The 21,246-nt window shown below is 37.7% G+C and overlaps 2 protein-coding genes across 5 annotated transcripts in view; one reads left to right on the forward strand and one right to left on the reverse strand.

Annotated features, from left to right (window-relative positions):
- Window positions 1-574: 574 nt before the first annotated feature.
- Window positions 575-7,578, reverse strand: hexd (hexosaminidase d). Of its 2 annotated transcripts, none has more exons than XM_059532331.1 (12): window positions 7,130-7,578; window positions 6,940-7,055; window positions 6,773-6,860; window positions 6,501-6,665; window positions 6,147-6,334; window positions 5,314-5,381; window positions 5,026-5,224; window positions 4,856-4,938; window positions 4,672-4,744; window positions 4,446-4,544; window positions 4,266-4,355; window positions 575-866 (listed from the first exon to the last, which is right to left on the reverse strand). In XM_059532331.1, the coding sequence occupies exons 1-12, from the start codon at window positions 7,211-7,213 to the stop codon at window positions 677-679; spliced, it is 1,443 nt and encodes a 480-aa protein (XP_059388314.1). In that variant the 5' UTR covers window positions 7,214-7,578; the 3' UTR covers window positions 575-676. The 2 variants fall into 2 exon arrangements, with proteins under 2 accessions (XP_059388314.1, XP_059388313.1); XM_059532330.1 differs by having other exon boundaries at window positions 5,314-5,385; window positions 6,151-6,334; window positions 7,130-7,577.
- A 987-nt stretch (window positions 7,579-8,565) lies between these two features.
- arhgap12b (Rho GTPase activating protein 12b) overlaps window positions 8,566-21,246 on the forward strand; it is a 56,060-nt gene continuing 43,379 nt past the window's right edge. For 2 of the 3 annotated variants that reach the window (XM_059532327.1, XM_059532329.1), the window contains exons 1-2: window positions 8,567-8,856; window positions 17,583-18,342. In XM_059532327.1, coding sequence (XP_059388310.1) covers window positions 17,656-18,342 — 687 coding nt within the window. In that variant the 5' untranslated portion in view covers window positions 8,567-8,856; window positions 17,583-17,655. Of the gene's footprint in view, window positions 8,857-17,582; window positions 18,343-21,246 lie in introns of all 3 variants that reach the window. The other variant, XM_059532328.1, reaches the window with a different exon arrangement.

The raw sequence follows: 21,246 nt of genomic DNA on the forward strand, positions 1-21,246 counted from the left end.
CAATACTATTTGGGGGATTTTTTTAGATTTGATAATAATAATTGATAATGTGGGTATTATTATTATTATTTAAAACTAAATCAATTAACATCATTGCCGGTAACTGAAATTAACTAAAATATAAATATCTTACTTAATTAAACTTCAACAATTGCAAGTGAGTAAATGAAAAAATGCTGCATTGGTAACTAACCGAAATAAATAATAATAAGAAAAATAAATATTAAAATACTACAAAAGCACATAAATAAAATAAATAATAATAATAAAAAAAAATTTTTGGCTTTCTATAAAGTATGTTCATTTACTGTACAAGTGCTCAATACTTGGTAGGGGCTTCCTTTTGCTTTAATTACTGCCTCAATTCGGCGTGGCATGGAGGTGATCAGTTTGTGGCACTGATTGTGTAGCAAGTTTCATAATTTGAGTTGAATTACTGAAATAAATGAACTTTTCCACCACATTCTAATTTATTGAGATGCACCTGTATCACAATAATATTTCATTACCTTTATAATACAACAAACACAATTTTTTATTTTTAATAAAATTATACAACAGTGATTCACAAACAAGCTTTCACAGTTGTTTTATTCAGTTTTACATTGTACTGCAAGTACAAGTCTAGCTTGAATGAAACCAAAGAAAGTTTTCGAAATAAACTTATTGACCAACTTTAAGATATGGATTCGGTACAAAGTCCCATTCCATTTAAAACCGTTTCAATGTCTCTGGATAGGTTGTGCAGAGGCTCCAGCACTGGAGTGATGTGTTGGTCCACCCATTCCTGAACTGTAGAGTCTGAGTACAGCAGACTCATTTCTCCTCTCACATCTTGAACCTGGCTCTCCACATCATCAAGAATACTGTTGGAGGAATTGAGAGGAAAAATATGGATATATCATAAAGTACTTGTTAAAAATTCATATGCATAAGACCAGTGTTGGGAAGGTTACTTTGGAAATGTAATAGGTTACAGATTACAAGTTACCCTGTTTAAAATGTAATAGTAGTGTAACTTTTTCAATTACTTTATTAAAGTAATGTAACTAATTACTTTTGAGTACTTTTTGATTACTTTTCTAAATGTGTGAAAATTAAAGAATAATAAATAAAAGCATATACATCAACTCAAATACAGTTATCTAATAAGCATGTGTCGTATTCTGTGTAATAAACTCCTGAAACATTGGTGTTTTTTTTAAACTGCTGTCTCTTTGTATATGATATGATGATAGTTTTCTCAAAATAAGTAAAATGCACATGAAGTGACACAGAGCAGTTCTAGAAATTATGTTTATGTGTTCGTGTACTCATATATTGAGATGGCAGAGGTTGAAAACACTGCGAGCTTCAGTAGGCCTATGTGTAGTAAATGAAACCATGTCTTTGCCATTAATTTACAGGAGGGGCGGACTGGGAAAAAAATTCAGACTGGAAAATTCAAACTCATACAAACAAATTCATGGACAAAACTATTTTTGGTATGGACCTGAGATAAAAAAAAAGGTTTAAATCTTTAATTTGGGGACATGCAAAATAATTTAAAGTTCTCTCCTGAACTGCACCTTCACTTCCATTTTTCTCTTCAGTCTCTTTATTTTGCCGTTATCCATCTCTCTCATGACTTTGATTGAACTGATTGAACAAAACTGTACTTTACAATACAATACTCTAGAATACTACAATATCTTTATAGAAAAATCCTAATACTGTACACGAGTCATGTTCTTCCCTTACAAAAATTGACCATGCTTTTTTTAGCCTATATACAATAACCTTGTTTTGTTTTGTTTTGTTTTTTGCAAATGGATTTGTATTTATTTTTAAATAACTCAATTTGTAAAATCATTTTAAATTTTTGGTTACCACAGTTAAACAATAGTAACTATTTTCTCTGGATTTATAGTAATATATTAAAACGTTAATTTTCGTAAGGGTTGTGTTGTTGTCTGTCCGTAGCTCCCCCTAAACCTATGAAAAAAAATGTGATTTTTTTTCAGCTAAATTACTACTGTAACATTACTACAGATAATAACGATGTCCTTTATATAGTATTTTGAGTGATGACTGATGAGCAACGTGCTGCTGCTTGATTAAATAAATAAAAAAACAAAGACAAAAAAGCATCTTTACAGATGAAACTGACCTAAAACCCTGAACAGGAGTTCTGCTTCTCTGCTCCAGCAATCCTCTCTCTCTCTCTCTCTCTCTCTCTCTCTCTCTCTTTCTCTCTCTCTCTCTCGCATTGATTACTCTGAGTCTGATCCAAACCAGAGGCGCGGAGAGCACGCGAGTCATGACTAACACTTCATGACTTATTAGAGATTTAATTATCAAATGGCGGATTCGCAAATGATAGTTTTAGTACATTCGGAGTGCAATTATACAATAATGATATTAAATAAAATAGCGGGCAAAATCGGCTGCCAGGCCACCGGGAATTGTCCCGGTTCTCCCGGTGTCCGGTCGGCGCCTGATTTCCACAGACACGCAGAACGTGCAGGAGTCATATATTGCATTTTTGGGGCTTAATATTCACAGACACTAGTCCATGTCATGTTTTGATTCAAGTGTACTGACCTACTTTTGATTTAGTCATCCAAAATGTGGCATGTTCCGTCCGCGTTAGGCATTCCGTTTTTATGATTGGATTCTACAAACTAGACTTGTGTTTCCGCATCCCGGAAATTATTAGGGTGGGAATAATTTAAATCTGTATGTGGATGTGTGTAAATATTCAAATGTAATCCACTTTGTAATCGTTCAAAATTTCATAAGTAACTGTAATTTAATTACTCATTTTTTCTTAGTAACTGTAACTAATTACAGTTACATTAATTTTGTAATTAAATTACGTAACGCCGTTACATGTAACTAGTTACTCCCCAACACTGCATAAGACACAGGGTGCATCACAGTTTCCACAAAAAACAAACTGCTTTCAACATCGGCCTTGGTGAGCACGAGAGACTTCTTTCAAAAACATTCAAAACGATAGCACTTTTGAATAGTAGTGTAAATGTAAGAATACATATTAAAGGGTTAGTTCGCCCAATTTGCAAAATTATGTCATTAATAACTCACCCTCATGTTGTTTCAAACCCGTAAGACCTCAGTTTATTTTTGGAACACAGTTTAAGATATTTTAGATTTAGTCCAAGAGCTCTCAGTCCCTCCATTGAAACTGTGTGTATGGTATACTGTCCATGTCCAGAAAGGTAATAAAAGCATCTTCAAAGTAGTCCATGTGACATCAGAGGGTCAGTTAGAATTTTTTGAAGCATCGAAAATACATTTTGGTCCAAAAATAACAAAAACTACGACTTTATTCAGCATTGTCTTCTCTTCCGTGTCTGTTGTAAGACAGTTCAAAACAAAGCAGTTTGTCATATCCGGTTCACGAACGAATCATTCGATGTAACCGGATCTTTTTGAAACAGTTCACCAAATCGAACTGAATCGTTTTAAACGGTTCGCGTCTCCAATACGCAAATGACTTAAGCTGTTAACTTGTTTAATGTGGCTGACACTTCCTGAGTTCAAACAAACCAATATCCTGGAGTAATTCATTTACTCAAACAGTACACTGACTGAACTAGTCATGTCTATTGTTCGCTATCTGGCTCGGCTCTGTGTTCATCTTCAGTTCTCTCTTCACAGCAGTTCAGTCAGTGTACTGTTTGAGTAAATGAATTACTCCGGGATATTGGTTTGTTTGAACTCAGAGGGAGTGTCAGCCACATAAAAAAAAGTTAACAGTTTAAGTCATTTGTGGATTAATGCTTATTAGAGATGCGAACCGTTTAAAACAATTCAGTTCGATTTGGTGAACTGAATGATTCGTTCGCGAACCGGATATGACAAACTGCTTTGTTTTGAACTCTCTCTAACAACAGACACGGAAGAGAAGACAATGCTGAATAAGGTTGTCGTTTTTGCTATTTTTGGACCAAAATGTATTTTCGATCCTTCATAAAATTCTAACTGACCCTCTGATGTCACATGGACTACTTTGAAGATGCTTTTATTACCTTTCTGGACATGGACAGTAGACCATACACACAGTTTCAATGGAGGGACTGAGAGCTCTCTGACTAAATCTAAAATATCTTAAACTGTGTTCCAAAGATAAACGGAGGTTTTACGGGTTTGAAACAACATCAGGGTAAGTTATTAATTACATAAATTTGCTATCTGGGTGAACTAACCCTTTAATGACATAATTTTCATATTTGGGTGAACTTTACCTTTAAGAAACTTACATTGTTGCTTGTGTTTTAATCTGTTGTGCGATGAGTGGGTTGATTGTCTTTTTTTGCCTGTGGTAGGGTGTGAACCAGCCCCTCACAAACCTGTTGTTCAAGAATGAATACAAATGTTTGGTGAAAAGTCAGCCTTAACTTCACAACCATCTTAAAACTTAAAAGAGGCCCTAAACTCACATATTGTTCTGAAAATGTCTCAGTTCTGCAGACTCCAGCAAAGACGTCAACTTCACTATGAGTTCAGCTAGTTTTGCCCCAGCAAAGGAGGAAGACAATCTGGAACACACAGGCCAGAGAATATTCTGTAAATGAGTCTATTTTTAAGTAACCCTTGAGGGTTTCTAAGTGTTACACTAACACGTGCTTTTTTATCTTTTAGGGCACAAATATGAATATACGGTACCTCTCTATGTCTTCTACATCCACAGTACCAAGTATCTCAACAACCTTCTTTTGAGCCTCTTCGGTAAAGCCACCTGAATCACAGTGAAAAGCTATAGTGAGTTAAGCATTCTTAATATTTATATACTGCCATCAATTTACCGCCAAAAAAGAAATATAAATGAGTGAAAATGAAAGTGACTGACCGTGCAGAAGAGTTTGCAGACAGGACCCCAGAGAGGGCAAACCCACAGGCATCAGCTCACACAAAACAGACAAGTGGTCATATCTTAAAAGGAACCAAAGAAACATACATTTTGTTGTCTTGTCCAGTAAGACAGCTGTGATTCTAGTGATAGTCAGGATGCCATCTAACCTTTGCCATCCAGTTAGAGCAATTCCCTGTAGCTTAATGCCGGCTGACAGGCTGGATGCTACTTTGAGCCATTGAAAATGGTTGTCCAGATGTCTCTGGGTGCTGGTCACACAGGTGTGCACAGTGGTCGAGCCTTTAAAAGAGCTGGCGGCCCACTGCTGTGATATACCCACAGACTTATATCGTTCCATAAGCATGACTGGAAGAGTAAATGTAAAATAAAAAAGCATTTTCATGATCAAATGGCTCACAACATTTAACAGTAAAGTGTGTTTTGACCCAACTTACCAGTGTTGCCAACATCTAGAGTAGGGCTGTAATCCCACAACATTGGTTGCACTAATCCAACAAGACCACTCTCTAAAATAAGACCATAAATTGGATAGAAACTGTTTTAGTATAATGAAGAAAAAGAAAAAAAAGTGTGTATACACATTATAAAAGTGATAGCCATGAAGTAGAAAATGCAGTATAATTCTTTTGGCATAGACCTTAGTTTGATTTGGTCATTCATTTCATTTCACGTTGAGTCAACATGGAGGATGTGGAACATTTAAGATATTTTTGCCCAGTGAAAATAGAGGTGTTGACCTTTAAATTTATGAAGGGGAAGGAGGTGAAAGTATCATAAGCATGTAAAAAGCAACTGAAGGGAAGTGTCTGGTGTCTGAAGAGAAATAAACATTGAAGCATGTCACATGAGTCAAAGACCGACTATTTATAAAGAGCATCCTGAGTGAACAACCCCTTCAATTTTTTATTTACATTTTTTTATTTTAAGTTCTGAACACACCTACAAACCCCCCTTTGTACTATATAAAAAATATCTTAATATTTAATTAATTAATTAATTATTAATTATATTATTAAATTAATTAATTAATTTCTAAGATTATACATGGAAAAACGGGTTTTTTTCAGTCAGTGGGGTTCACTGTTTTGGAATGACACAAGGATGAGTAAATAATCACAGAATTATTATTTTTGGACTGTCCCTTTAAGCATGCATTTATACATATACAACTATTTATTAAATACATCCTTTTCTCTTATATGCAACAAAATCATGATCATTTTCCAAAATGGGTGATAAATATGTTAATATTTATATAAATAACTACTAGCCTTTGATGGTCTCAGGGGTCATGGACCTGAGCATATCATCCCACATTATCAAATTAAGGTTTGGCGCACTTTTCCGAATCCCCTTTGCCAACTTAATGACATGACTGAGGAACAGCTGGTGAACACTCCGACCTGGAACATCTAACCAATGTTTGGACTCATCTCCATGACCGAGCATGTACACCTACAAAAAAAAAAAAAAAAAAGTTATTAGATCAACAGATCAATATAAAAACTAATACCCTAAGCTTACATGTCAAACATATTTGAACAGGCAACAGTTCATTTGTAGGAACTATTATACTGTAGCCACACAAGTGGCATTTTATTGACGGAGGGATGTGCTGTACCTCGTCGGCTCCGATGTGCAGGCTGGTACTTTTAGGGTGGAGCTTCATGACTTGTTGTAGCATCTCTTGCACCAGCCTAACTCCTGCATCACGGTGTGGGTTCAGGGTGCCCAGACAGTAGTCCACCTCCCGCAGATCTCTAAACACCCCATGCTTCAGGACAAACTGATTAAAGACATTTTAAAATAGTAAAGAGTCTGAATTTGCAGAATTCAAATGGATAAATAATTCTAAATAATTTGGTAAATGACAAAAACAGGCTTCGTAGTTACTTCCAAATGTCCAAATGTCTGAACCAGGGGAATGATCTCCAGCCCTCTGCTACTGGCAGCATCCTGGATAGACACAATCTCCTCACGCCTGTTTGGATAATAGGTATTTTTATAAAGTCACATTTTCATTAAAAAAAAGACACCTTATTTTTTAAATATAAACTCACGTGTATGGAGGCTGAGTTGTAGATTGAAGAACTTTCAGCTTTCCTTCATAGGGAAACATATCCTCATATTCGATGAGCAAGCCATTGGCTCCAAGATCAGCAAATAACTGGATCAGCTGTAGAACCATAATCGTGGTTTATTCCTTAAAGTTTTATTTAAACAGTCATAAAAGAGTGAAAGAAACTGTACCTCAATTAAGTAACCAATTCTAGGAGGTGCCCCTTTTAGGTCCAAATGCACAAACCTTTTGCAACTGCGCAATGACTGGTCCATGTCAGGTACTGTTCAATAACAAATCTAGCAACGTCTTAAATATATTTTAAATCATACCTCATATTTAAATCACGGAATCAACAACTGGAATGGTATAATGTATTGTCCTTTAATCTTTTGTATTTTGTCATTTAATAAGTGCTGATACTTCTCGTTCTCCTTTCATGTATTTCTTAATCAGCCTTATTCCTTGTCGAATACTTTCAACTCAACGAAGCTAAGAATGAGATAGATCCTCTGTTTACAATCCTGTGCTCCTTTGCATTATCTTCTACTTCTTCTTCTTGGTTTTTAACAGCGACTGGCAACCAACGTAAATAGGTGCATTACCGCCTCCTTTGCACTGTCATGCACAGGCCCAACAACATGACAAAAAAAAAAAAAGTTTCCAAAAAAAGAAGCACGACGGGCATTGTAGTTTTTGTGCATTTTTAATCCAATAGCAATGCAATGAAGGACTACAAGCGCCTGTATGTCCGCTCAGGACCGGAAGTTGTAAACCGTAGTTCTCCGCAGGCATGTTATTTTAAAATAAAAGCGTTATTTTTATTATTATTATTATTATTATTATTATTATTATTATTATTATTATTATTATTATATTATCTTGATATCTTTAATCTCGCTAATCAAAATTAAATAAATGTAAAGGTAGTCTTTAACAAAATCAATACTGAAATATAAGAAAAGCAGTTTATAATAAAGTTAAAATTAATAATGATTAGATTTTTATCAGTCAAAATTTTTTTTCGAAAATTTTAATAAGTTGAATGTTAAAGTAACTGAAATTTACTGTTATAGTATCTTTGCACTGTAAGAGCACATTTAAGACGCTGTAATCTCTTGAAACAAAATTCGAACGGAGTAAACGTAGCAAATGTCGCTCTCTAGTGGACAATGTTTTAATGTACAGTACTGGTAATATTGACATTCAACAATTTTATTGATAACAAGATAGTGGTTAAAATATGTACGTTTATAGATATGGAAGGGGTGATTGATGAACTTTGAACAACTTTGAGGTTACTTACATTACACAGAAATTCAAAAATACATATATACCGCCTAAATGTCACAACATATGTCATCATAATAGCTTGTGGAATGTCAGGGATAGAGAAGGGACAGCCTTAATAATAATAATAATAATAACAACAATAATAATAATAATAATAATAATAATAAAATCAAAATATTAAATGGATTGTGATGTGAATAAAATACATAAAACAATAAATGCAATATAAAATGCAGTAGAATAAATCCAATTCAGCACTTATTGACGTTTGTACAAAGAGTGTGTGACCGAGTGTTGTGCAGAACCACGCAAACGTCTCTGCGTACCTTCCTCTGAACAGAAGGAGGATCAAGAGCCTCTCAGCACCGCGAGGGGGCCTGATGCAGTAACGGAGCATCAGCCGTTCAAGAGAGCTTCACAGGACAGGCGGGTGTGCGCACTGACTCACTCACTCACCCGTAGAGACAGACTGCGATTGGATGCGCGAGGCGGCCAGATCGTGTGTTTTGTGTTGCTGCCGCGCAGTATCTTTTCACGCAAGTGCCGAGGACTGCACGGGAAAAGTTTATTTCAGAGACTCTCCAACTAACGGGCATGGCCGCTCCCAGTTCCCCCTGAACGCCAGGTCAGTATGATCAGATTCCGCGGTCATTACGCTTCAAAGGCGCATTGTTGCAGATATAAAGAGTTGCATTGTTGGGACCGTTGGAAATGGTTGTTGCACAGCGGTTTGCTACCTTGTGGCCAACCACGAAAGCCGCTTTGGAGATCCGTGGTCGAAGAACCTGCTATCCATCGTGCTGCGGCAAAATGATCCCATCGGGTTTTTAAATTGCAGTCATGTGTTTCAATACGCAGTTCCCTCGCATTGAGAACAAACCTAGTTTTATCTATTTATGTGATTTAGATGATCTAGACTTAGAACTGTGTTTTTAATTTGTGCTTTGTTTTGATTAAACGTTGACTTGTCTTATGAGTAGCCTAATAGGCTGTCATCACTTAAATCGGCGCAAACGGTAAATCAAAGTTAGGACAAGTAGAGAATTTGAGCATTTGGCATAGGCTGTTATTCATTTTTCCCATTGGAAACAATTTGTGCGCATTATTGTGATGACACATTATTAGTTTGTTTCAGCGAGCTGTAATTAAGCACAGTAAACATTTCTCGGGCAGAACTGTTGGTTTTTACTGCTGTTGGTGCAACTGCATTTTGTTTGAAAGTTTATGGGCCAAACCGATCCTTCCCCCTTTCTTCTCCCGGCCTCGCGGTCGCCTTCGTCCGGGGAGGGACTGCACCGGCGCCCGGGTTGAGTGACCAGTAGCCGCTACCCAAACAAAGGAGGGTTACATGGGGAAAAACGGGGCTCTCCTTCTTGACTGGGTCGTTGGGGGAATATAGTGTTCCCTCATCTGCATCAGTAAAAAGTGAACCGCTGGAACAAAGTCAAATAGGCTAGTCTACTGTTTGACCTGTGAGGACCTGACGACTGAAAATCACTCCACGAGGGAACGTCGATAACGACTGCAAGGTCACTTTGTGTTCACGGATCCCAAGTGGCTCAGTAGATTAGACAAACAAATCCGTTCTATGCTGGCTGGCCTTGGTGCTTGTCGACAGGAGAAAACATTTTAATCAGAAAGGTAGCCATACTGTTTTAAGCCATCAAGATGAATGACAAAGAACCATGTCTGAGCATCAAGCCATTACGCGTACAATACGCTCTTTAAACAGCGGTTCAACGTTCATGTGTTGTTAATGTGTGAGACCTGTCAGATTTTTTAAACTATAGTAAAGTGCAAAATTAATTTCAAACAGTCACTAAAATGTCAAAGAAAACGTCACAATAACACATAATTAATATAATCATTTTAAACTCTTCTTTTAGTTCAAATGTGGGTGAAAGTCATGTCATGGAATGAGAAACCATGTCTTATGTCTGATCTATCAATGTCATTTAGTAGTGGCAGGTTCTTGTATCACTGGACTAGATGAATTGATTCTGCTGAGATCAGATACATTTTTATTCTGATGGTACATTAAGCCATTAACCTTTATTTAAATAGCATGAAATGGTTTGCAAAACTTCTCAAGAATTTATTATGCTGTCGTTGCTTATAAATCGCCTGAAAACTGGGCAAACACCAGAACACTTGTTATTTTGCACATTTTGTGAAAGAAGACGACTGTTTGTAAAAGTGTAATTCGGGGCCAGTCTCAAGATCCTTCAAGTGCAGATTGTGGGATTCAAAATGTTTTCTGTCTAGACCAGATGTCCATATAAACAGCGTTGAAAAGCTCAGGGTTATTTTCCCAGTTTCCAAATTTAGACAGACAGGTAGCTGTGTTTTGTGGGGAGGAAAAGCTATCATGAACCTCTTGTCATGATGTTTGCTTTTCTCTAGTAAATTTACAACTTGCTGATTTGAAAGTAGGGCACGTTGGCCTTTAGTGCTGCTAAATATTATGTAATATTCAAGACCTCTGTGTAACCGTGCTTAATTTGATCATGTCCAGAGTGTAAATATCACACTCCAAGCTTCGTTTACGTAAAGTGATATTAAAATTAACAGAGACCTGTATTTTATCAGGTTCAAGATATATGTGTGTGTGACTTATTTTTTCTTAATTTTTCGTATAATATTTGATTCCTTCTTCTTCCAGCTTTAGTATCGAAACCTTATTAAACCCTAAATTAAAAGAGAACTGCATTCAAATGTTATCTCTGCTTTCTAGAGTATAGTATCAGAAATAGCTACTGCATTTAATGTGTCTTTGCACTGCTTCAGCATGAATATTTACATTTGTAATGAGTGCTAATGTGGTGTACTTGATAGTAAATCTCTTTGATGCTCTGGATTTCACTGGAAGTTACTTTGAACCCCAGGAAGTGAAACTCCATAGATGCTTTCTCCCAGTATATTTGGATTCATTATGAGATTAAGTCAAATCTGAATAGAAATGACAAGTTCCCCCAGCAAAATGATATGGGATTTCTGTTGGAGTGACTGTCTCACTTAACTTGCAGACAAGTTGGTAGTAGTTTATTTTGCACATCGTCCGCAGTGACCGTGCTCTCACACCCAGAGGAGCTCTTCCATCTGCTACTTGTTTATAGAAACTCCACTTTGGTTCGCAGTCAAGTCCCCAAATGGGAGCCACATGGTAGATCTGAAATCCTCATGTGCTGCTTTTTCAATTAAATTAGTCTGTTTGCTCACTTTAATGAAGATCCGATTTACTCTTTAAAAAGAGTTGATAAGAGTTGCCTCAAGTTGTTTTAATGTCAGTGGAAAACAGTTTTCTCTTGTGATCCTCCTCTCTGTGGTGTGTAAGTAAAATTGTTTCTTTTTCAAATGTCATTGTTTGCCTTACACATCATAAATCACAGAAGACCTTTATTCCTCCGACTTCCTTTATATGATAACAGTGCAACCCAAGCTTTCAAACATGAATGACTCCTGTTGATCATGTGTGTAAATGTGGATGTTATTGGCAGAGTATGTTTAGCTTAGGGGATGGATTGTGGTGTCTATAGAGGATGGGGGTATTTTATTAGGCAGAGTGACAGGCTTATTGTAAACTTTGGTATTTGGGTAGGGATGGGTATCGTTAAGGTTTTAACGGTATTACTACTCTTAACGATACTGCTTAACGGTCCGGTACTTTAACGGTATTCTTATCGGTACTTCGTGTTGTGTTACTTTGTGTTGTGTTAGGCAGTCGAAAACTTTGCATTTCTCTGTCTGCACATAATGCACTTTTGAAATATGCTTTGACAGATTGCTTGTGTTTCGGCCCTTACATGCAAAATTTTGTTGCACTTATGACAACCAGCGTTGTCTGCATCAACTCTAGTGAAGTATAACCACACTTTGGAACGTTTTGCTGTCTCCGCCATCGTCACTCTTTGTATTAAGCAGGAGTTTTCGTACTGTAAGGTGCCGTGCACATATCGCGTCTAAAAACTCGTGGAAAACACTAGGCTCGCCGCTTTCTGTTTTTTTTCCCCAAAGCCTTCGGGCACTTGCGCTCCTGAGGAGTCTGACGTTGCTAGGCAACCATGACCTGCTCTCTCCATGAAGACGCGGAAATTTCAGCACTGGATAAATGGATTTGCAGCACTAAAAACTGCTTGTTAAATTAAAGATCCACATACAGCTATCAGCTGTTCCTTCATCTTGGCTGAGCTTTCAACGTTGTAACGGAAAAGGTGAGGAAGCTACATGACCTGCGGTGCGCTTGCGGCATTCTGAAAAGTTGAGATGTTTTTAACTCGATGCGGTGCGGACGCGCCTGGAAAAAACGAGCTTGTCGCACTGCGTGCGCGTCATTAATTTTTTTCCCTCCAGTACCGAAAGCAGAACCGATACCGTCAGATCTTACTGATACTACGGTCTTTCATAATTTAGCCCCGGGGCCAGTTTAATACCGGGTTTCGGTACCCATCCCTATATTTGGGTGGTGGGCTACTATTTCCACAAAAATATCAAGCAGCAATCTTTTAGTATTGATAATAATAAGAAATGTTTCTTGAATGCCAAATCAGCATTAGAATGATTTCTGATGGATCATGTGATTGAAGTACTGGAGTAAAGATGACAATTCAGCTTTTTCATTACAGGAATAAATTGCATTTTAAAATGTATTCAAAAAGAACATGATTATTATAAATTGTGATGAGATTTCGCAGTATTACAATTTTTACTGTATTTTAATCAACTAAATGCAGCCTTGGTGAGCATAAAATGCTTACCAATCCCAAATGTTTGTATCAAACTGTATCAGTAGAGATGCATTTAAGAAAACCAGTATTATGTTGTTTGTATTGGGGTTTATTAACAGCTGTGATACATATAACCTCTCTCTCTCTCATACAGTTCAGTACTGGATGTGTGCAACAATCAAACATGTTTGTCTAGTTTACATAAAAAAAAAACAATAATGGAAAATCAGTGCAGTGGAATACAAAATGTGTAGATGGCTCCTAAAAGTAAATTGAAATCGGCAGTGTGTTTACTGGCTCCACTTTTCCAGTCTTTTGTTCTTTTAGTTTGGTGTTTAGTGTATATTTTAATCAGATTCTCTACTAGGTCTTGTAGTGTGTACTCCGTATATTGGAGTGCCTGTGGTAGGGCTTGATGAAGTATTTATGAAATTAAAAGATGGGAGAATTTGAAGTTGCTGCCAAGGTTGGCACGAGTCTTTAGTGCAGAATTTGAAGACAGAGGGAGAGTAGATTGCCTTCAGCTCCAAACTGGTTAAATCAATGCTGGGTCAACGGTCTTGTCTTTGGAAGAGATACGTGGTTGCTGACAAGATTTAAGCAATAGTTTCATGCATCTTTCTCATGAGGTTCAGGACCCTAATCTCGTTCCTTTGGCTCAGTGTTGATGTACATCATACGTTTGATAGCTTTATAAAGAGTTTGAAACAAATAGAGAGAGAGGGAGAAAGGCTGACCTCTTCGAAGATGAGACCCGAGTTCATAAATTCAAAGTTTGGTTGAGATTCAAAAGGTTTATGAAGCTCAAGCTTTTTGATGAATGCCAGCAGTGTCCTGCTGCATATGAGCAGGAAGATAGTAGCTAATATTTTAGAAATGATGAGCAAAACAATATCAAAGAAATTGTGTTGCTAGTGAATTGTTTGAATGTGGCTCTGTGCTTGACTCAACAGTGCAAAGTTTTCTCAGTGGAGGGATCAGTGTAGTCTGTGTCTGGTTACAGTATTCAGTTTCATTCAGTCTTAGTAACCTCTATCACTGACTACGTTTACATGCTGTTAAAATTCGGGTTATGGTCGGGTTAAGGTCACTATTTGGGTTTCTGAAACTTTCGGGATAACCCGTTTACATGCGTGAGCAGAGAGAGTTACCAATCCCGATGTAAACGGCGAGGCACGGTTAGCGTCTGGACGTACGGACAACAAGACGCAATATGCGTCATTTCCGATTCTTCTTCCTGTATCCAAAGACAACAACAACAACAGCAGCAGCAGGCGGATAATGAATAGTTTGGGGCAGATAGCGATAGTCTTTGTTTGCGCTTTGGCGCTGGTACTGATCCACCAGCAGCACTTGACACTACTGTGCCTCTATACTGCACGCGGGTTTTTTTATGCGCCGTCTCTACTCAAAAGACCAAGTTTCCTTGCGAATAGAACATGCGCAGAACACACATTTTGATGGGGATATGCCGAAACGCGTTTACAAGACCAAATATTCGGGTTAGAAAAGGGGTACCCCAGGTATAATATCCCGGTTTTTAAAAACCGGTATATGAGCATATCCGGGTTTTTGCTGGTGTTTACATGGCCGTGCGCGACCGGGTTATTGCTAATATCCCGGTTTTGAACGGGTTATTGGCTGCATGTAAACGCAGTCAGTCTCTCTCCTCTATGGCTATTTTCAGAGGTGCCTTATGTCACGTCAAATCCACATCTAAAATTTGACAGCTAGGGCTGTGACGGTTGCCATGACAACCGCGTCTCCGCGGTGGTCGGTTGCTACCGCGGTTGTCTACTGCCACCGGCGGTAGTGCACGTGACGTCACAAACATAATACAAAGTTTTGTATATAAGTGTAATAACTGTAATAGTTGCAAATTCTAAGTCTATGGTAATTAACAAATTACCTCAAACACAGCGTTTCCTTTAGATTGGCAGATTTGAGCGCGGGAAAATACAGTTTATACATTCAGCAAATTAATTTAGTGTTGGGCGATGGATCTTGTTGGGAAAGCAAATACCACATCACCGATCTGGAGTCATCTGCATTCATGTCACCCATCGGCGTTTGCACAAGTTCTCGTGATCGCAAACGCTGGCTGGTAAGGTTTGGTGAGGCTTTCTCCAAACTGGCCAAATACAAACGAGACCGCGATAAATAAAAGATGGTAACAAGAAATATGGCAACGATTCCTATTTCAAAGAGAGCGCGGACAGATGAGGAGTTACTGAGCTTGCTTGGTGGCGGAAAAGTTAACCGGACGCAACACAACCGCGTTGCGACAGGTTTAGTCTGTCTAGTATCTATACAGGACATTTGAACTCTGTGTCAGTAGCCTACATCACAGACCGGACGGGGATTTATCATGTCATGTTGTGCTACATCCAGTGTAGCATTACTGATTATAATGAGTATTTTGTTGCGCTGCATTGCTCGCGTCCGTTAGACATGGTGTATTTAACTTTCTTATTTAGGCTACTTTCTTGTAGCCTAAATAAACATTATTTCTTTGATATTTATTTTAGTGTTTTGCAGGCGGCGTTCACTGACAGAAGTGCTCAAATAAACACGAACTGACGAGTTAAATAGGATGTGTTAGATGAGTGAGACAGTGCTGGGCTGATTTCTAGACGTGCATACATATAAATATATCCTGTATATAATATATATAAAATATATTACATGCATGCACAGTTTAAGTCAGCTTTAATCACCTTTTTTGGTAATTCCATGAATTAACTGACCACGACACTGCTTGCATATAGTTTATTTCGCAGTTTGATATGAAAGGATATGCACAAAGGAAGCACGCACCGCCTTTGAGCACAGGACCGTCCGCGCTCGCTTAACTTGCACCTGATAATAAAGTGAAGTGGAGCGCGTGTCTGAAACGTTTCCTGTTCAGTCATTCTGCGAGTCTGCGACTGAATAAATTCACTTCTTGTCATGAGAAAAAGTGACAGAAGCAGCAGTTGTGAGTGGGTGGCCATCCCCGCTCTACGTAAAATAATTTGAATACGTTAAACTGGAAAAAAATTATCGCCTTGGTTAATGAGCCAATTTTGACACTAATATATATATATTTTTTTTTTTTTTCAAACACCGCGCCACCGCGGAAGTGTGTAGGCCTTCTTGCATTTTATACTGTTACATTATGATTTTGGCATAAAATGGTCTTTAAATTGACCATAATATCGATTATTGCAATTATTTCTGGGGAAATATATTGCACAACAAAAAGTTGTTATCGCGACAGGCCTATGGCCTCCCATAACCGAACTTCACTATTGGCATTTTGGCAAAAAGTCATGTTTGGTCAGTATTTAAAATTTTGTACTAAATAAACTAAAGAGTAAAACACAATTTTATCAATATTATATGCAATATAAAATCAATAATTTGAAATACACCACAGTTGGGGTCAGTCAGAATTTTTTTGTTTTTTGCAAGAAGTCTCTTATGCTTACCTAAGCTATGTTTATTTGATCTGAAATGCTAAATAACAGTAATATTGTGAAATAACATTACGATTTAAATTTGAATTAAAAATCGAATTAAAAAACTATTTTCTATTTTAATATATTGTAAAAATGTAATTTATTCCTGTGATGGCAAAGCAGCCATTATTCTAATATGATTTGGTGCTCAAGAAACATTTCTTATTATCACGGTTGAAAACAGTTGTGCATTGGATGGGCAAAGTGGGCTTTTTTGAATACAGAAGGGCTGAAAGAACAAAGGCAAAATATAAGGAAGAGTGAATCCAGCCGCGGTTTAAATCCAGCTTAAGTCTGTCACAATCCATCATCTTTAAGCACCGGATGTGAACATGACAGTGTATATTTAACCTAAGAATACTTAAGGGGGTTTGTGTACATGTGAGAGAGGGATCTGGGGCTAAACAAATGCATGTTGACAGTAGAAAGGGATCTGCAGGCCATACTCTGGAAAACATCACTCAGTTCATTCAGTGATCTGTGTATGTGAGTGAGCATGGTTGTGTTCCTTGAGACCTGTCACTGTAATTTGATCATTGGATTACTGATATGTTGGTTGCCATGGTGTCCTCATGCTTGATTAGGTTACCATACAGATCCCCTTGATGTTGATACGTGCAGTAGCATTTTTTTTTAAAAATGTGTATGTTTGATTGTTTTAATTTCTATCAGATTCAATCTGTCCTGGTTGGTATTGTTATTGAGTAGATCACTTCAAGAATGTAAATTTCCTGATAATTTACTCACCCCAATGTCATTCAAGATGTTCATGTCTTTCTTTCTTTACTTGCAAAGAAATTACATTTTTTTGAGAAACATGTTCCAGGATTTTTCTCCATATAGTGGACTTCAGTGGTAGTCAATTGCTTGAAGGTCCAAATTGCGGATTCAAAGGGATCTACATGATCCCAGCGGAGGAATAAAGGTTTTATCTGCCATTTTCAAAAAAAAAGAAAATGTATATAAATTTTAACCACAAATGCTTCTAATCTTGCATTAGCTCTTCAATACGCATGTGTGACTTTACGCAATACGCAATCATGTTGGAAAGGTCACACATGGTAAGTTAGTTAAGTATCATCTCTTTTTAAAGTACATGCTAACAGTCTTATTCTCTCTTTTTGCAGTCGTGCGGACACAACAAAAGATGTGGATCCACTAACAGTCTGTCTTCTGAATAACTCAATGACAGATTGAGCCATGACAGAACAGGATGGCCGCTGTGATTTGTCCATCGCCCCGGGGCAGGTGTATATCGAGGTGGAGTTTGATTATGAGTACAAGGCGAAAGACAGACTAATCTCCATACGGCAGGGAGAATGCTACATGTTGGTTCGCAAAACCAACGAGGACTGGTGGCAGGTTCGTCGGGAGGAGGGCACCAAGGCTTTTTATGTCCCCGCTCAGTACGTCCGAGAGGTCCGGCGTGCCCTTATGCCGCCGCCCAAACCTCGTGCAAAGCCCCCTAACGTTCTTGAAATCGCCCAGTGCTGGTCGTCAAATGAAAATCTCAACCAACGTGCTCCTACGGAATGGTCCAGCTTCAGCAGGCCACCTCCTTCAACGACGCCGTCCCCATTGCCAGGTCAACAGACCCCGCCTTTAATGTTGCGGGACACCAATCAGAACTCTGGGATGAGGAGCGTTGTTGCCGAGCTCACTCTGCTTAAAAACAACAACCATCATAACTATCACCATGGCAACCCCACACTTCCACAAGGACGAGCGGAATCCCCTCCACAGGAGCAAGGTTGCCCGGGGAAGCTCCCAGGTGGGTCGTCGGTGGATACGGATGGAAGCGTGTCACCAGGAAACGGGTTGGATAAAATGAGAAATGACTCTGAATCTGGAGATGAGCTCAGCAGCAGTTCTACCGAACACATGCAGGTAAGAATGAGTGACGTTCACCCTCTTCCTCGTCTCTCTCTTACGCTCTCAAGATTATTTGTTCTCTCTCATTCTCCTTTCCTCCCAAACTTACTCATGTTCGACCTTTATCTGTTTCGATGTCATCTTCGGCTTTCATTCTCTGCATTTCCAGCACTTATCTTTACCAGAAATGCTCTCATCTCTTTTTCATCCTGTGACTGTCATTATCTTTTTCTGTTACGCATTGTTCCAACAATTACTACGAGACTAATCTAACATTACTTCCTCACACCTTTCCCTTTATCCCTCCCTCGGTTTTGCCTCTGACATTTACAGTGGCACGTCTTCTTTTCTGTCAGGTTAAATTGGATTCAGCAGTGTTTTCCTCTCCTCTTGCATCCCTTTCTTTCCGCTGCACGACACTTGTTCAGCAGGAGATGTAGTCTGTTCTCTGCTGTGGAGGTGAAAATTGTGGAAACCTCACAGGGTACACACCTTTTTTTATAAAAAAAAAAAGAAAAGATAAAAAAACTGAAATGGCCCAAAAGTGCATTTTCGGTTTTCGGCCCATAGACTTTTATCACCGAAACAACACGGCCGAAATGTTGTGATGACGCAAACAGAAACCGCGACCTGCACGTGCACCTGCATAGCGCAGACCACGAGCTCCCCGCGTCATTCACTTCACACCAGTGAGAACATTCTCTCTCTTCTTATTCCTTTATTCGCAGCACTAAAGCGTCTCCTAACAAAGAGATTAAGACGGACCACGAAGTGAAAACAAAGAAAAAGTACAGTCTTATAGAGTCTTTTAGCACACGTCTCACTGAGTTTCTTTTCGGATCCTCTGCACTTCATCGCGAATGACCATTACTTGGATGCGGAAATAAGGCAGCGCGCACGAGAAATGATCCAGGCCGCGCTGGATGCGGAGAACCCGCGTGGAGACGGAGAAGCGCCAATAGGCTACATACATACATATACATACAATAATATAAGATTGTAGCCATATTTCTGCTAGATTTCTGCTTTAATTTGATAAAAATGTTTATTTATGCCCTGGCCCTATTTAAATACACTCTCAAATATTTCTCAAATGTCAGGCAGATGACAAGCTCAACTGCTCAACAGCTAGATGGTTATCTATCTGAAGTCCCCATCCCCAGAAGTGATAACCCTCTTGCCTACTGGAGAAGTAATGCACTTTCTAGTCCTACAGAGAAAAATTTCAAATGCACTTCACGTAAATGCACTTTGTTTTTATGAGAGACCAGTTCATTTTAAAACCTTTCTGCAGGCCAGTAGGCCTGTACATTATTATTTAATATACAGATGAGTGGGATAAATTTTTAGTTTGAATTTTATTTTATACTGTGCATTGTTGCAATGTGCTCAATAAATATTTGCATAATTTCTAATTATGTATTTTTATGTTTAAAAAAAAAAATAATTTATGTAATTGTAATTATCTTTGAAACTAATATTAAGTTATGCAATTGCAATGTCTTAATTTTAGTAAAGTTAGTACACGGTCATAGCAATAAATGCAATGGTACTAATAATTGGCATAATTTCTTTCGGTGTTTCGGTTTTCGGCCTTGGTTTTCTCTTTTTCGGTTTTCCGTTTCGGCCAAGAATTTCTTAATTTTAGTAAAGTTAGTACACGGTCATAGCAATAAATGCAATGGTACTAATAATTGGCATAATTTCTTTCGGTGTTTCGGTTTTCGGCCTTGGTTTTCTCTTTTTCGGTTTTCCGTTTCGGCCAAGAATTTTCATTTCGGTGCATCCCTAAATATATATATATATATATATATATATATATATATATATATATATATATATATATACAGTACAGACCAAAAGTTTGGACACACCTTCTCATTCAAAGAGTTTTCTTTATTTTCATGACTATGAAAATTGTAGATTCACACTGAAGGCATCAAAACTATGAATTAACACATGTGGAATTATATTCATAACAAAAAAGTGTGAAACAACTGAAAATATGTCATATTCTAGGTTCTTCAAAGTAGCCACCTTTTGCTTTGATTACTGCTTTGCACACTCTTGACATTCTCTTGATGAGATTCAAGAGGTAGTCACCTGAAATGGTCTTCCAACAGTCTTGAAGGAGTTCCCTGAGAGATGCTTAGCACTTGTTGGCCCTTTTGCCTTCAGTCTGCGGTCCAGCTCACCCCTAAACCATCTCGATTGGGTTCAGGTCCGGTGACTGTGGAGGCCAGGTCATCTGGCGCAGCACCCCATCACTCTCCTTCTTGGTCAAATAGCCCTTGATGCCTTCAGTGTGACTCTACAATTTTCATAGTCATGAAAATAAAGAAAACTCTTTGAATGAGAAGGTGTGTCCAAACTTTTGGTCTGTACTCTATATATATATATATATATATATAATTTATTATTTTAGAATTTATTATTTAATAACATTATATTTATATAAAATAAAATTTAATTATGTAATTTTTTTTTTAAGAAAATGACACTTTATATTTGTACATTTATTACTTTATATTAACTATTATAATATAGCTCATTATATATAATTCTAATTATATATAATTCTATATAAATATTTAAATATATATTGTAATAATAATTACAGTTTAGTAGCAGTTTACTGATTCGCTCTTCTGGTGAATTAAAAATAAAACCTACGTTTTTGTGCAATATGCAAATTAAAGATTTATTTATTTATTTATTTATTTATTTATTTTTTGAGCAAAGTGAAACATGAAATATACATGTATTACGTTCAATCCACTACTAATTAGATGTCAGTTTTGGCCAACCACAGTATTATATAGGCCTACTTAGTAGTTTTTGAGTGATTGAGTTTGCTTTTTGAGTGTCCCGGGAGGCACTATTTAGTCTTTGTTATTATCCTCCTCCCCCATTTCTCTC

Source organism: Carassius carassius, chromosome 40 (genome assembly GCF_963082965.1).
Source record: "Carassius carassius chromosome 40, fCarCar2.1, whole genome shotgun sequence".
Lineage (NCBI taxonomy): Eukaryota > Metazoa > Chordata > Actinopteri > Cypriniformes > Cyprinidae > Carassius > Carassius carassius.